The 16,868-nt window shown below is 47.9% G+C and overlaps 1 protein-coding gene across 1 annotated transcript; it reads right to left on the minus strand.

Annotated features, from left to right (window-relative positions):
• Nucleotides 1-2,567: 2,567 nt before the first annotated feature.
• On the minus strand, nucleotides 2,568-3,122 carry LOC125760287 (uncharacterized). The gene has a single exon (XM_049420164.1). The coding sequence runs from the start codon at nucleotides 3,120-3,122 to the stop codon at nucleotides 2,568-2,570; it is 555 nt and encodes a 184-aa protein (XP_049276121.1).
• Nucleotides 3,123-16,868: the final 13,746 nt, after the last annotated feature.

A 16,868-nucleotide genomic window follows, 5' to 3' on the forward strand; every position in this document is an offset into this window, starting at 1 on the left:
TAATGTTTGCTTTTTGGTCGACAATGTACACAAGTATGAACCTAGTCAGCCGTTCAAGATGGCTGGCCTTTGGGCAAGTGGTTCAACTTTGGCCGAGTGGTTGAATCGAGGGACGTGCCGACAAACAGAAAGACAGAAAGGCAGACCAAACATTCTCCGTTTAGGTATCCCAAGAAAGACTATCGTCTTTAAAAAGCCCCACCACGAGAATTCGAACTCGCCGCCTCTCGATCAGCAACCGAATACTCTACCACTGCGCCACGCCGAAACATGCTGGCCTCTTTGTAAAAGGGCTAGTCAATGCAGTAACACAGCGTTTCGTTTCATACTTTCATCTCGCGTACTCAGGGAAGACGCGATCTTTCCTTCCAACTCAGATTTGCTTTTTTTATTCGACACAAACAAAATGTTGCCGGCAACGAATGAAATGCCCAAAATGGGAAGAGCGCTGAGTTTCTTTAAGAATTCCCGTCTGAACTCCGAAAAATATCAAATGCATCGAAGAGCAGGGTACAGTTTGACGGCTGTTACTGCCGATTTTTATTAGCCGTTTCTCGCGCGAAGGGGGGGGGGGGGGAGCAGGGGGGGCGGCGGACACCCCCTAATCACCTAAAAGGGCGGGGCGCAAAATCTGCCCCATAGATTGATTTAGTAGGGAGGGGGAGGCACTGCGATGAACCTTTGCCCCCCCTGATGGGCAACCCTGCGCACGCCTATGACGATATTGTGGTGGACCTCAAAGTCCGCCGGCTACCAGACTGTCGTGTAGAAAAATGGACCAGTCTTCTCTGCTGTAGATTCTCTGCTCATAGTTCTCTTGTCTGTAAGTCTGTCGGATTTTCTTCGCCTCGGTGGAAGCGCCGCACGAAGGCTCCATTGGCTTGTGGATTTTAGCCACCCGGCTCCCGACGAATGTCTTTCTTGTTCAAAGATTGATGTGTCCTGTAGGTGTAGAATCTGTCAGCTGGTCCTTCATCCAGGCACATACGAATGATCTTGTTCTTATTTTCCAAGTGACAGCGGTCGTTGTCAAACCTTCGCATCAAACTTCTAAGGCGTCGAAATTTATAGCGGCCGTCCTCTTTCGTGGGACTTTTAGTGAACTGTTGTATCCTCAGTTCGTTGACAAACACAGTTTTTTCACCAGCTCCACCAAGTAAACTTTTCGGATCCCGAATATCTATGAGAGCGTCAGACGCACAGTCCTCTTCTACGCATATCCGAAGTACAATGACTGTGGAACAGTGAGCGCTGTTGCTTGGCAAAGGAATTGGCTCTTGCACACTCCATCCTAATTTAGTGCGCACAGCCTTTAGATCTTTCAATCTGTTGCACACGCTTCTCACGTCACCAGTCACAAATTTCCAGTAGTAGTCGGAGCCTACTAGTAGAGCAACAGAATTTCCGTTGTCTCCCTCTAGGCAAAGTGCTCGTGTATCCATTCCAGTTTCTTCCATTTCATTTTCTTTAAAACTTGTTGGCCTGAAATTGGAATGTGCTCGCTACAGATGGCCTCTACTTCTAAAGCGGCGCTTACAATCCGTTCCTTCGTGGCTTCTTCAAAAATGCTGACACGGACTTTTCTCTTTGTTTTCTGAGTCTTTTGACCTCCGAAAACTCCAACTGTCACCGTTTCTTCTTGCAACAGCTGGCAGCCAAGTTGGCGAGATGCTTCGATGGTGATGAAGCTCCGCTGACTCCATCCGTCCAAGAGTACCCTGTAATACCTTGAAGACATCGTGCCTGCTATCTTGGCTTTCAAGGACTGCAATAATATAACAGGGCTCGCGTGTTCTGAGAGGAGGTTTACTGCTGTCTCAGAAGCCTCGTTTGCCTTCTTCCGGAATTCCGGGTCACACATGGATGTTACATGTTGTCGAGAGCATCTGTCGCATTTTTGTCTTCCCCTGCAGTCTCTTGCCATGTGACCTTGCTTGAGACAACGAAAGCATCGCCCGGCCTAGGTGAGAATTTGCTTCCTGACTGCCAAATTCGTTTCGTCGTCGCAGACTTCGGCACGATGTTTAGTTGACTTACAAAACAGACATGTATCAGGCTTCCCCAGCACACATTGCAGAGACGTTGCTGACGACATGGTACAATGCCCAACTCCTCGCGGCATCTCTCCAGTTTGTTTACGGATTTCAGGTCTTCTTGGGGACGCACACGCCGCCAGAGTTTCTCTGCAAAGAAGCTGTAGTTCGAGGAAGTCCAGAAGATCTTGCAGCTCTTTCTCGATTTCGGTCGTCCTGTCCTGTGGGTCCCTTTGCGCTTGCATCGTTGATACCGCAGTTGTTGTCGGCTTGTGAAGTTCATGTTACTTGAGCACCAAGTCCGATGGTATGACTCGCAAGAGAATCTCCGGTAGCATGGAGCAGTATATATTGGGGCTTGTTCCAAGCGCTTTGAGACTCCTCACATGTACTTGTACTTCGTCGTAGAGGTCTCGAAGTTCGGTGGTGCTGGAAGACGACAAGACTGGCCTGAGATCTAAGAGGCTTCGAAGATGTTCCTGAACGATAATCATCTCGTCCCCGAAGCGTTTCTTGAGGATATCTATTCCGTCTTCATAGCACTCTCCCGTTGCCTGGATTCCGGATGGCTGCAGCGGCAGTTCCAGTGACAAGCGTGCTCAAGTAGTTGAACTTCTCGGCAGCGCTAAGTTCGTCGTTGTTGTGCACTGCCGTCGAGAACGGCATCCACAATCGATGCCATTTTTGTCGGTTGCCGTCGAATTTCTGCAGTTCTAGTTGCGGCATTCTCGGCCTGAAACTGACGGAAGCTTGGCTCGTCGTCGTCAAAGCTTGGCTCCTCGTCGGGCGCGAGGCTTGAGACGCCTGGTCGTCCAGAATCGCAAAGCGAAGCTTTGCCGTCAATGTTACAATGTCGTCCCCATAATTGCTCGCGTCTATCATCTCTGCCTCGATCAGCTCGTCGGGCGTCTCGTCTATTAGGCTGTCATCTATCTTCTTTATCGGTGCGTAGATCGCGTTGATTCGTTCAATCGAAACGCTGACCTGTGACGATGGCAGCTCTTGTTCTCGTAGGAGGCCTTCCGCTTCTTGTACGATGCCATCCAGTTGCGAGCGCAGGCACTTGCGTCGTCGGAGTAGCCGTTCCATGGGTCAGACTGCAGCCGGGAACACTTCGCCAAATGCTCAGGGGTCGCAACGCGACACCTTGAATCGATGAGGCGTCGTTCAGAAGATCCCTCTGGGTTTCGGCACCATGTGGTGGACCTCAAAGTCCGCCGGCTACCAGACTGTCGTGTAGAAAAATGGACGGCACGTCCGAACGAACACTTTAATGGAACATGAATGAAAAAGAAAAGATGGCTTCGTGACCTCGAGCGAGCGGCAGCTCGTGAGGAGCAATCACGATGATGATAAAACGTTCGTCTGCTAGGTTGGTGAAGACGAAGTTACAACAGATATTGCTGTTGGCATAGAGGATCTAAGATCCCCCTTTCATTTGAATAAAGTTTCACTCGCTCTCTTTCTCACTCTCACAAGGGGTCTGTTGGAGCTTGCATGCGTCTTATCTTCCAAATTGTCCGTCTCGAAAAACGTCCATCATTAGCAAGTTTTCTGTCTTATTTGTAAGGCAGTTGTTAACCTTTAAGGTGTCGTCATTAGGCTAAAGAGAGATTTTAAGATTTGATATTTTAATTCCTATTTTATAGTTCAGTGCTTCTTTCACTGATGTCTTCTCTTGACTTTCCAAAATGGTGTTGGTGTGAACCTTAGCCTCCTAGTTTACACACAAAAAATAGGGAAACTTGTGCCACTCTTCTCAGTAAAACGAGTGACCTTACTTGAGAACCTTCGTAGAGTTGGCTCCATTCGCAGTGCCGTGCTTGCGACACCCAGCGCTTTCCCTGAGCGGCCACAAGTAGGAAGGCCGCTTCACAATTCAGTGACAGCTTAGCACACTGACGTAATGCAGCTCGTAATACTTTGAATAATTTTACTTATTTGCGGTCATGGCGGCCACACTTCTGATGACGCGAAGTGTAATGAACACATGTGTGCTTAGATATTGCATGCCCGTTACAGAGGTCTTCTTGGTCAAATCTATTCTTGAGCCTAATCATGCCGTGGTTTCGGTTCCTCTTGAAGCGCCAGCAACGGTTATTAGTGAACCGCTCACCCTTCCTGCGAAGCACAACCCGCAACCATTTCAATAAGTCTCTAGCGTTTGGATGGTTTGCGCTCTCCCCTAGTATAGCGCATTGTATGCTGAATTGTTAACCATTTTAGAGGCGATGCACCTTAGGGTGTCGGCTTGTAGGTGTCTGATCTCACTGACACGGTAAATGAAGTTATCAAAATATTGTAAAAAACAAGTGTATAATGAGTCAAAACCGGTTCAGGATAAGCTAAAACGATTTAAATGAATTTAAAATAGTGTAATAATCTGGATTTAATCGCACTCATTAACAGCATTTTTTTTTTAAATTCCGTCTCAGAATTGGGGGAGTAGGGAGGGTTTGCATCTCAAAGAGGGGGATGGGGAGGGTTTTGCGCATGCGCAGTAAGGGTGGTCACGCCGCGCACTACCACCACCACCGGATTGAACTCTGCAATAACATGCTTCACATCTAATAAAACCAGTTCAACGCAAGAGAGGGCGCCACCGCCTCTGCAAGGGCGCGATTGCTCCTTTCACCGGCACTTAACCAGCGCCAAATCAGCACCGCCACGTGGAGCGAGAGAGCGAACGGCGCTAACGGCGCGCGTTGCCTCCGGAAACGCCCTCTCTGCGACGGACACTGAACTGTAAGTTCGGAAGGAGCGAGAACGGGCGCTCGCCCGAGAAAGACTGCGCCGACGCAGGGCCGATGAAGCTGCATGCTTCGCCCATCCCCAGGTCTCACGTAAGCGGAGCTGAAACATATGGCAATCTTCATCGCTTCAAAAGTTTTTCGAAACTCTTACCGGCGTATTCAGGAACTAACCTATGCCTAATTTAATAACCTTACTTATCGCTTGGTTTTCTACCTTGTATCGGCTTTTCCATTCTTGGAGCGACAGTTGGAAGTGTGTTTCCGTCCATATTGGCCGCGAAAAGTTACGGAGTCGCCCTCTATCGGACGCGCATCGATTGCATGCTAGGCAGGATACCGCCGGCGCGCTCCCCATAGGTTTTGCTGTCGGCGCTCTACAAAACCCCTTGCGGAAGCCCTCCAGGGCATTTCTGTAAGTACTTTCGAAAGGAACTGTGTTCTTTACTGTCACAATAATCATTTTCGACGAACTGAAAGCACAAGATAGTCTACAGTCGCTGTCTCTTTGCGGAAAACCGAGCACTCGCTTCACGCTGTCATCGCGTTGGAGACCCCTGAACCGGCCTCTTGCGTGAAAGGTAGTCACTTGCTGAGTGCAAACTATGTGAAATATCTCGTTAGAGTAGACTGCCTGTATAACCAAACGGAGCATAACAGAAAGAAGCCTCAAGCCAGCGAACGCACGGGTTCACGACGACTGACGGTGCCTCTGCATGTATGAGTGTCTGCATGTATGTTCGTACTGGTGGTTTCGCTTTTGCTACGAGCGCGTTTTGGCACCGCGTTGTGAACTTTAGGTCGCGAAATATGAGAATTTGTGATTACACAAACAACTACAGTTGCGCGGACACTATCAGAGCAGTTCAAAAACAATTTCGTTACAACTGCGGCTCCGGTGCGCATGACAACTTTGTGATGTGCCGTCCCGACGATTCAGTGTTTTTTTTTCGTTTTCGGTCTCAATTCAGGTACGTCTCAATGTCATTTGACAAGTTGTCTCGCACTGCGTATTGATCGGCCTTCTCAGCGGGCAAATGCCGCTGCTTCTGTTTCTTTATTCAGTGCATTCGTTTCGTTTGGTGCTCACACGAAACGTGAGCAAATGCGACGCCTTTTTTTCGACAAGATAGTAATTATTTGGCGAGTGCCCCAGAAATTTTGGCAGCAGTGTCGTGTCTAACGCCAACAGGGTGGCATCTTTCCCACGTAAATAAATTAGGCTCCAAGAAAATACATGGGTTGGGGAGGCCCGACGTGAGTTTGAGAGTGGCACAAATAAATTTTGGCTTTCTAGCACATTGTGTTTGTGTCAGGGGAGCGCAAGTTCGACTGAAAAAAATGATATTGCCAACATAAATGCACCACACCATAACCACACCATAACAGTCCAAGTATGAGAAGCACAGCCCTGCGAAAACAAAGAACACGCTATTGGGCTGTTCTTCGTTTCTTGCATATTAATTAGCGTGCTGCTCTCGCGATGACACTTTTGCGTTTCAAGATATTTTTTATACTGTCTCTTGCAATTATCCCAAAAGACACTCTCGCAGTTCTTGGAAAACAGCAGCATATGACGACAAAACAGCAAGTGATAGCACCAAACTCTAGCAGATAATTTAGACGAGTTGCGGTGGAGATTCTGCGTGGAATATTTCTCAGCCACCTTGCTGACTACCGACCTCCAGAAAACCTCCGATTTCCTGCGCACCATTGTATTCGCAAGCGGTAACGCTCGTACCAATAATAGTTTCCAAATCCAAATTGACCCTTTATATTTAATGTGGCATCGAAGTTCTTTCTACCTATTACCGCAAAGATCACTGTACTTTAATTATCACAATATGGTGGCATATATTTGCTGTTGGCCTTTGCTCTTCCGCACCAAATGTTGCGAAAATCTTGCAGTGTTCCTAATGCATTCGCATATGACGACTCCACGGTGTAATGATTATGAAACGGCAGAACGAAAAAAATTACAGCATATCCACGGATGATTGATGAAGAGCTTGGCCGAAGCTCCTGAAGCAATCATGGTTACACCGTGAAATGTTCAGTGGTCTCGCCCAGCAGTAATCAAAGCGATACGCCGCTTTGATTACTGCTGTGCTCGCTTGGCGGCAGCCTCTCGAGCTCGCACCTCGGGATGCTACCGACGAGCACGAGACGCAGCGGCTTTCCGCACCCGGCGCTCCTCGTTGTCCATGGTCCGCCAAGCAGCATGATCCTGCAAGCGCACTCCTCCACATACGGCGACGATCAAGGAGAATGAGAGATAACGGGCGCAGCAGCCAATCTGAGGTGGATGGATGCAAGGATGGATCCTATGACCGTTCCCTTTATAACGGGGCGGTGACAAGTGTGCCACCAGGCTCGACAAAAAAAACCCTTTACTCTTCTTTTTCTTAGTGTTGGCCTAGTGTCTTTACTTCAATTAAAACTATCTTACTCCAGAAAAAAAAAGACTGCCCTTTACGACAGAATTTCCTTATTTTTTTCCAATATTTATTTTTGTCATTTCTCTCTAATTTTCTGCCACCAATACTCTAACCGTCTCTTATTTCAATCGCGGGTTTTTTCAGCTTTCCATTGTCTCTAAAACCCAAGGCGTCATGTAGGCTCATGCCCAAACGTACACCTGGGTGGATGGCTCCACATTCAATCAGAACATGCTCCACCATTTCCTTATCTTCCCCGCAGCATGTGCATTATTCTTCTTCTTTACTGAATCTCGCTTTATGTATATCCGTTCTAAGGCACCCGATATCAATTGAAACAGTAAAGCGCTTCCTATTGAATTATCATAAAATGTCTTCCTCCTTATTTTATTTTTGCCTTTTCGGTAGTTACTCAAAGCCGGTTTTTTCTCCATAGCTGCCGTCCAGTAAATCCTCTCCGCCTCTCTGACTTTTCGCTTAACGCTCTTTGTTGACATACTGCTTGCACTACCAGCCGTATATTTACTAGTGAGCCTCCTTGTTGCACGCCATCTTGCGTGCATTCACCCAACCGCCATATTGCACACATCTCTATGGGACAGCGCCATCTAGTATATCGTCACCCAACTGCAGTTTGCATGCATCTCTATGGGACAGGGCCATCTATTGAATGATACGGGAGACGCGACGGCGGGGGAACGTCGGATGGAGCGACGACCGAGCTGGTGATGCTATAAGGAGCTTCGCCCCTAAACCAAAAACCACGCAACACTGACGACGAGGAAGGCACGAAGACAAGCGCCGAAGAGGTAGAGGCGATGGCAAGCGAGGAAGGCTTTTGTCTTCCTCGCTTGCCTTCGTGTCTTCCTCGTTGTGAATGTGGCCTCTTTTTTCGTTGCGGTGTTTCATAACCATGAAGCCTTACGATCTCGCCCAACTGTCAATGCTACTGTCCAAAGTGTAAGCCATCCGGCGAGGCTTTATTACCGTCTTCTTTAGTAGATCACGCGAACGCTACAAAGACTGAGTGAACGAACGCCTGCACCCACGCTTCTGAAACGTGCGGCTTTGTTATTTTGTCGGAGGAACGACGAAAAGGCGGAGTGAACGAGAACCTTGAGCGATGACGTGGTAACTGCGACAGAGAGAGATGCTCTTTATTAGACATACAGAGCTTTTTGCCGGCGTCCGTATACCGCTGGCATGCTGCTCTGTGTAGGCTGATTGGGAATGGGATTGACAGATTAAAAAAGAGAGGGGAGGACATAATAATACAAAGAAAGAGTATAAAAAAATGAAATGTAAGTGAACCTGATAGAAATATTTACAACGAGGGTGTCAGTGTCACTAATCCCGTTAATGGGGATTGGCAATCGCCGGGCGGATTCTAAGGGCTGGCGTCAAGGCCCTCCGAAAACGCACCAATTTAAAGCGCGGATAATTTAGAGTTGGTCCTTTGGTGCGCCAGCGAACGCCGGTTGTGGTCCAAAGACCGAGTCAGAGCCGAGAGTCGATAACACAAACGAAAACGAAATATATTCTCAGTGAAGGCAATACAGATAACACAAACACGTGCACACTCGGCTGGTACTAGTTACAAATTCACAATATAACTCAGATGGTGTTTACACAACGGGAGCTAAACAAACAGATCACACGCTACAAATGCAATCGCATGCATTACAACTATTCAATGACCGTTAAAGTCCTGAATATACAATGGCGTATCCAGTCCGCAATACTTGGACGGTAATTGAATGCTTCTCTTCTAGGAAACACTCACGCCAGCTACAGCGTTGATCGTCGTAGCTCAACCGTCGTCGCAACTTGTCACGGCTCACACGGCGTCGTCATCCAATTCTTCCAGATTGACGATCGACTGACCGCACACCATCATAAACACGTCTTCTTTGGCTAACGGAGCCACACTCAGCATAGCTTCACCATATCCGGGCCGATCCGACTGACACACTCCTGTCTCCACTACTTTCTCGAATTCTTCACTGACTTCTCGGTCGTCGTCGCACGCTTTTATCCCTTCTCCCCCGGTTTCTAGAAGCGTCGAGAGAGTTCTTCGGCGTGCAGTACAGCGAAGGCTAAGGATAGTTCGAGATTTCTCTCGCCGGTTCTACTCGCGGCGGCGCCGTCGGCGATACGTCCCCCCTTCCTTCTAGAAACATCCAGGTTTTGCCGGGCGTTTGGTCGCGTTGTCTACGTCTGGCTCCAGTGAGTGAGGAGGATGCGGCGCGCCGGCGTCTTTTGATGCTTGTTTTTTTTGTCGTTCTCGCTTCCTGGGCGCGCGTTTCGCGCCGTTCTGCCGCGCAGCCGTTTGAAAGCGGCCGCGTGCGTGCTTTATTAAGCGCTAATTTGTGACAGTCAGGTAAATTAAGGCTTTGCTATGTGAAATAGCCAACCGTTAATGCTTTTTGACTAGGCCAATTTTTGACAGGTAATTAAACAGTGACTGTAAAACCCGTCGCTGCTTTGAAGGGCCGGCTACTGGGCCTAATAAGTTGTGCAATATTAACTGATCGTGACAGATTATGTTCATTTGTCGCTCAAGCAATTGTCTCTCATCGCGGTACGCGCAAAATTCCAGTAATATGTGCTCCACTGTCTCTATGCTGCCACAGTTATCACATCAGGGACTAGTGCTGCGCACTATGCGGTACAAATAACTATTCGTGTATGCCACATGCAGTCAAAAACGATGGTGCAGCGTCTCAAGTTGGTGAGGAAGCGTTGGGGAAATTTTCACTCTCACTTCTGGGTCAATGCATCGCAGATAGCTATCTTGGTGGAGCGGCAGATTCCACAGGCGGTCGTTTTCTTGACAGGTATATGTTTTTGCGAACTTCGAGGCGTCGCATTTAGTAACAAATATTGTTCTAAAATTCCTGTAGTGGAGTCCTTTTCGGGCTGCTTCATCCGCTTTTTCGTTTCCTGGAATACCAGCATGGCCAGGTATCCAATAGAACTTAATGTAATTTCCTGCAATCTTAGCCTTGTGATGAAGACAGGCGATATCAGATGCTACACGTTGGTGATTACCATGCTTATACCTGTTCGACATACTTTGTAGGACTGCTTTAGAATCTGTAAATATCACCGATATTTTAAATGCGAACGCATTTCTTAGTCGGGCTATGTAAGGCATCCGGCGTTGTCCGCGCGGGCAGGTGTTATCTCTCCGCTCTGACTCCCTCTCCCATAGCAACAGCTGCGGGCGCGCGCGCTTATCCTCGCCCGTAGCAACTGGAGCATGTAGTACGAGAGAGTGTAGGAGAGGGTAGGTGCAGTACTTCGCCGTTCCTTCTCTCGCAGTTCGCTCTCTCTCCTCCCTGCGCCCTGTTCTCCCGTCCGTTCGCGCCTCACTCTCGACCGTTCGCTGGCTGGGCGCCTCTCAAGAACATCCGGAAATGTGTGCTCGAGACGCCGCTATGAAACGCCAACGGCGACCACAAGGCTGAGGTTATGGCCGTCAGGTGCAATGGCAACACAAACAGGTGCTGATGAATGTTTAAGTAAATGGTTACGGTACAAATCCTCGTCTCGTCATTAATTTACGCCATTAAAATTACTACACCGTGTACTCTCGGCGTAAGAAATGCATTCGCATTTGCTCACGATTCCCATCGGGTTAGTGGGGGAATTTTTGGCAGCTGGTGTCGTAGTATAAACACAAGAGCCTCCTTAATGCCATATAGCTCAGCTGACGTAGATGATGTCGCTCTCTCAAGACGATACGAGAGGGATTTTCTTGTAGAGGGCACATAAACTCCGTACAACGATCTAGGTTGGGTTGTAGAACCGTCTGTGAATATGTGCGTTTCGGCTGCGTATTCTTTAGACATATACTCCAACGCTATCTGATGAGTTACTGCTTGGGGCGTTTTCCTTTTTGCACAAATTCCGGCGATATATGGCACAATTTCTAGTGGTGGCGGTGTCCAGGGTGAGAGGTTCTTTGGAATAATAGGTGACGCCTGAGCAGGGATCGAAATACGTGCGCATATGCTTCCGACAGCCTGCCCAGAGCAAGATGTAGCATTGGCTGCAGAAATATCCTTTAAAAAATAGGTCTTGTTGTGCATAACGTGTCAGCGTAGTGGGTACCTTGCATGAATGACGATGATTTATGGCGAAGTGGATACCTTGCATGATTTATGGCGCAGTGGGTACCTTGCATGATTTATACCAGAGCACGCGCCGCAGTGGAGCGAGCGCTCTGTCGCGCGTCCATATGTCAGGCAAACATTCCTTTTTGAACACCATGCGCGAGCTCTCAGCTCGTGCGAAAACTTCGTTCTCTCCTTTCTTCCATATATCTAGTGGCACCGTTTTCTCAGGCAAACATTCCTTTCTGCACACCATGCGCGAGCTCTGCTGTCGTGCCAGCACTTCGTTCTCTTCTTTCTTCCATACATCTAGTGGCACGCGGGGCACTTGTCGCGCTAGGGGTACAGGCCTCGTTCATAAGCTGCTTCGCACCTAAAACTGAACATTAAACTTCGCTGGAGAGCCTTTTCTTCTGATACTCCAGGAATGCACACACTTGCTATCCAACCTTTTCTATAAGAATGTAGACGACTTGCTATTGAAGCTTCTAGATATAACCTAAAGCCGTACTACCATACAATTTAAAAAAAAGAGTACGCGTTACTGTTTTCGCTGAGTCCCGACATGCCACATATATGGCTCTCGTTTAAGATATACATTAAGTCACTGTTGGGTCTCCGACTATCCGATAAGAAAGTATAATGATTTCGAGACTTAGTTGCTCTGTCTCTTTAAAGACAGTCATATACGTCGCAAATCAGGACTCATAAAAAAGATTCAAATGAGAATTTTGTCTTTGAGCGTAGACTTTGACATTTGTTCTTTATATTGTACAAACCTGGATTTGTAAAAGTGTCGCTTGAGGGCGGCATCAGAGAAGCTTATACCTGATACTAATTGCTGGACACAAGCTTAGTCTTCAGTAGTCCTGTACACCACGGTTCAACACAAATAAAGTTCACACTTGAAAAGACGCGAAAGACGCCGGGAAATCTTCTCCACGATAAAGAAAACTCAGCCTAAAACAGAACATGATCAAAACTGCACGCGTCGTTCAAGAAATGCCTTCTATGTTAGGTGTAAGCTCAACCAAGGATAACGGATGCACCTGGAACCTTCCCGGTTAATATGAAAGGCGTCCTTGTTCTACGCATAAGTTGTAGTGGCACGAGTACCAAGTGATACACTTTGCTATCTTCCACACCACCCTGTAAAGAACCGATGCGAATATCCCGAAATTCCTGACACCCCTCCCCACTTTCCAATGAAGCGCCTTCCGCGCATTTGAAAGTGGAATAAACGCGGTTTCATTCATTCATTCTGATAAAAAAATACAGCCCTTACAACTATATGGTCTGAGAAGCTGGGGAAGCGTTCCGACGTGGAGGCGTCGCGTGTACTTTTTGCTTTAGTAGCCCGATCATCGTCGGTGGCATTGGCTGGAGGGCGACGCGCACGCTAGTGCTTCCGGACGCGCCGACGTTCCTCGTATTCAACTCAACTGTTCGCAAACGCGAACAGTTGAGTTCATTCTGGAACCAACGCGGCCACCACCGATAAGGCGCGAATGTTCGATGCCGCATGTATAAATGCCGACATGCCATACCGCTGAGCAGATTATCGAAGGCCGACGCTCTGTTCGCCGCTATAAATATACAAAGTGCATTGCTTGCTTGCAATTGGACTTGGCGTTTCACGGCCACATATTCGGCCAAATAAAGAGTTACGTACTTTCGAGTTCTGCTGGAGTCTTTTCACCGTCACGACCACGTGACATCTGGTGGGGGTGGCGTTCGTTCATGTTTCGGACACCCCCATCAAACCATGAACCCAGTCCAAGTCGTGAAGAAGACTACGACGCCAACCCAGACCAGTGGGCTAGCCGCAGGCAGCGAGGCCTACCATCACAGCACGGGCCCCTACCCTATAAGACCAGGTCCATGACCACGACTGCGGCAACGATGACAGCCACTGTGCCACCAGCCGTGACAGTAGCGCTAGATAGCCCAAGGAGCCGCCAACCCTCCGAGCATCATATTTCGAAGGCACAGAAAGCTGGCTCGAGGGGTTCAACCGGATAGCGGTTTTCAACGCCTGGAGCAGTGAATACAAGATACGGCATGTCTACTTCGCCTTGGGAGACGCAGCTAGGACATGGTTCGAGAACCAAGAACGACCCTAACAACGTGGGACGTTTTTCGCACCAGGTTCATGGCAACAATCACCAGCGTCGTCCGCAAGGAGAGAGCCGAGGCTCTGCTCCAAACCCACGTGCAGCCGCGACGCGAAAACTTGGTCCACTTCGCAGAAGAAATGACCAGACTGTTCCGCCACATGCCCGAAGAGAAGAAACTTATTTTCCTTATGCGAGAAGTCAAGCAGGGGCTCTTCGCCGGATTGATGCTGAACCCACCGAGCAGCATCCAAGAATTTGTCTCTGAAGCAACGACGATTGAGAAGACGCTAGAAATGCGCACCCTACAGTACAACCGTCACCTAATTCGAGGCAGCACAGCTGTTCAAGCCCTGTTTCGACAGGCTGGGATACTACCCATCCATTACCTCTACGATTTTAAGTTAGCATTGGCAATCAGGCGTGAAGCGAAAGAAAGTCGACATTTTTTGCATGACCTCTCCAAGCTACAGCCAAATTCTGCATTTTTTGATACACGAAATAAGGAAACATAGAAAATAAAAACTTCCTAACACATTACTCCAAAGATAAGTTATCCTACATAGCTCCTACGTTACTTAATATTTTTTTCAAAGGTGGCATAGATTTCCTACACTGTACACAGACTAAATTGCGCGAAATACACATAATCAGTTTTTGATCATTCTCTGCAGTTACTATATAGTTGTTAGTGTTGTTATGCTTATTTCTTGGAATTTGGGCTTTGTTTGTTTTGTTGCATTTTATTTGAGTTTGTACTGCTGACTGATGCCACTGCTGTCGAGTTCAAAGGTGGCTGTGGGCCCTTGTCAAGCTGCCTCTTTCGGAGTAGAGCTTTTGCCTGCAGCTGTCCCTCATAAAATGTATAAATGACAAATAAACATTATTATCAATATTATTAATAGCTGCATTGGCCTTCACATATAAATTCCCATGCGGAAGAACCACAAACCCGCCCTCATTGTATGCAGGAAGGAATGCTTGGGTACTAGCCGAAGAAAATTTTTGACTTCGGGAGCTCTGCCCGCGATACCGCATCAACACCTGCCGAAAACACCTTTAAACATCACTGCCTTCAGTACACATTGAAACATCTCTGACTAATGTTAAAAATTCTGGAGCAGAAAATCTTGATTCTGTTGCAAGTTTGGGCCCCTTCTCCATGGTGTTGCTCGGGCCTTTCTCCAATTCCACATGTTTGAGTATGACGCTTTCAAAATAAATCTGTTGAAAGTTAACGCCTGTATTCGTCAGTGTTACTTGTTTTTGTCTCGTGTACGCGCTATAAACAGCAATGGAACAGCAACATGCCCAAACCTACGTAATTTCACTAATCATCGAGCAAACATGGCAAAGAGTTTGGACGCGCTTGTGGGTTTCGGGTTTCCCTGTCGGCGATCCATGCCGTATTAATTGTCTCACGTGCTCCTCGTGCGCGTCGCCGTCCGTGCACAGGTGGACGCGGAGGCACTTCACGTTGACAGTCGGAACCACATTGCTGATCGAAATTATCACCTATTGAAACCCACTCACACGTGCCCACGGCGCCCGGATCTGCGCCGTGGCGGGGGGCGAGAAGAAACAATAGCTAGCAAGAGCTCCGGGCGACCGCCATTGGCTCTCTTCTCGCTCTCTATTTTTTCTCTCTCGCGTGCGCTGCGGCGCCATCAATTCATAATACGCAACCCAGGAGTGCAGCTCGCGCTCTTGGATCAAGTCCTGCGGGCGGCCAAGGTCAGTGAAAGCCTGGACGTAGGATCCCAGGCTTAGAGGACCTAAGATCCCCCTTTGCTTTGAATAAAGTCCCAATCACTCTCTCTCTCTTACTATCACACGGTCTCTGTTGGAGCTTGCGTCTGATCTCCCGCACCGTCTATCACGAAAAACGTCCATCATTAGCGTCTTCTGTCTGATTTGTAAGGCAGCTGTTAACCTTTTATGCGTCGTCATTAGGCTAAAGAGAGACTAAGATTTATTATTCTAATTCCTATTGTATAGTTCAGTGCTTCTCTCACTGGTGTCTTCTCTTGGCTTTCGAAAATGGTGTTGGTGTGGACATTAGCCTCCTAGTTTACGAACAAAAGATAAGGAAACTTGTGCCACTCTTGTCAGTAAAACGAATGACCTTGCTTGAGGACCGCCGTAGAGTTGGCTCCGTTAGCAGTGCACGTTGGGCGATGTTCCTCGGCGGCTGCAGGTTTGAAGGCCGCTTCGCAATTCAGTGGCAGCTGAACGATCTAACGTAGTGGAGCTCGTAATTCTTCGAATAATTTTCCTTATTTGCGGTCACGGCGGCCGCACTTCTGATGCGACGAAGTGCAATGAACACATGTGTGCTTAGACTTTGCATGCAGTTACAGAAGCCTACTTGGACGAATATATTCCGGAGTCTACTACAAACAGATTGTTTGAGGCCCGTGTACTTAGATTTAGGTGCACGTTAAAGAACCCCAGGTGGTGGAAATTTCCGGAGCCCTCCACTACGGCGTCTCTCATAATCATATCTTGGTTTTGGGACGTTAAACCCCAGATATTATTATTACTACAAACAGATAATGATGCCGTGGTTTCGATTCCTCTGGAACCCCCAACAACTGTTTATAGTGAATGGCTTACCTTTCCTGCGAAGCAAAACCGGTAAATATTCCAATGAAAGACTCCAGCGTTTGGATGGTTATCCGAAAAAATCCGATAAACATTCGCCGGTAAAATTTTTCACAATTCGGATTTATCCGACCAACTCCCATTTCAAGGTCTATCATTACTTGGTTCCGCTCTTTATCGAAAGGGCAAGTTCTATCTATCTTCCGGTTCGACCGATTAAAACTTACCGCGCGTAGCTGTATTGTGCTCCCACTCAGCTTCCTACATGCAGAAGCTTCACAAGGACTTGCAACTCTCCACCCCCAATTCAAGGCACTTCACTTCAAAGATCTGTGCCATTTACTCAACAACGCTCTGGAGGATGGAAACACGACGATCTCGCTTAATGTAGTTCGCGATTTCGTTGTGCACTTTCCTGCCCTGTTGAAGTCGTCGCGGGAGCTGCGCCGTAAGTTTGTTCTTGTGTGCTTGGCCATGGGCATGCCCGTAAGGTCGCTGAAATCCGTGTGTTCGTCAAGGTGGTTCTCTTTTTATGGAAGATATTTTGGACTACTGGCGCGCCAATTTATCTTTCTTGAGAAGCGACGAAGCCAAGGGAACGAAGTGTGAGAAGCTCAATAGTCTTGTATTCATCGCCTGAAGCTGTGCATGACTTGCTCACTAGGATGAGGTTTCTGAAGACCAATTTGTGTGCCGTGCTCTCAGTCATTAAGGAACTTGAGGCAGAGAGTAAACTGGTACACCAAGTTTATCCCATACTGGGGGTTCGTTTGCACACGCTCATCAGACAATGGCGTGATCCAACCGAGGT

The sequence above is a fragment of the Rhipicephalus sanguineus genome, chromosome 10 (assembly GCF_013339695.2).
Source record: "Rhipicephalus sanguineus isolate Rsan-2018 chromosome 10, BIME_Rsan_1.4, whole genome shotgun sequence".
In the NCBI taxonomy this organism is placed as follows: domain Eukaryota; kingdom Metazoa; phylum Arthropoda; class Arachnida; order Ixodida; family Ixodidae; genus Rhipicephalus; species Rhipicephalus sanguineus.

Bases quoted from the DNA above. Each gene is read 5' to 3' on its own strand.
- LOC125760287 (XM_049420164.1), bottom strand. From the start codon at position 3,122: ATGGAACGGCTACTCCGACGACGCAAGTGCCTGCGCTCGCAACTGGAT.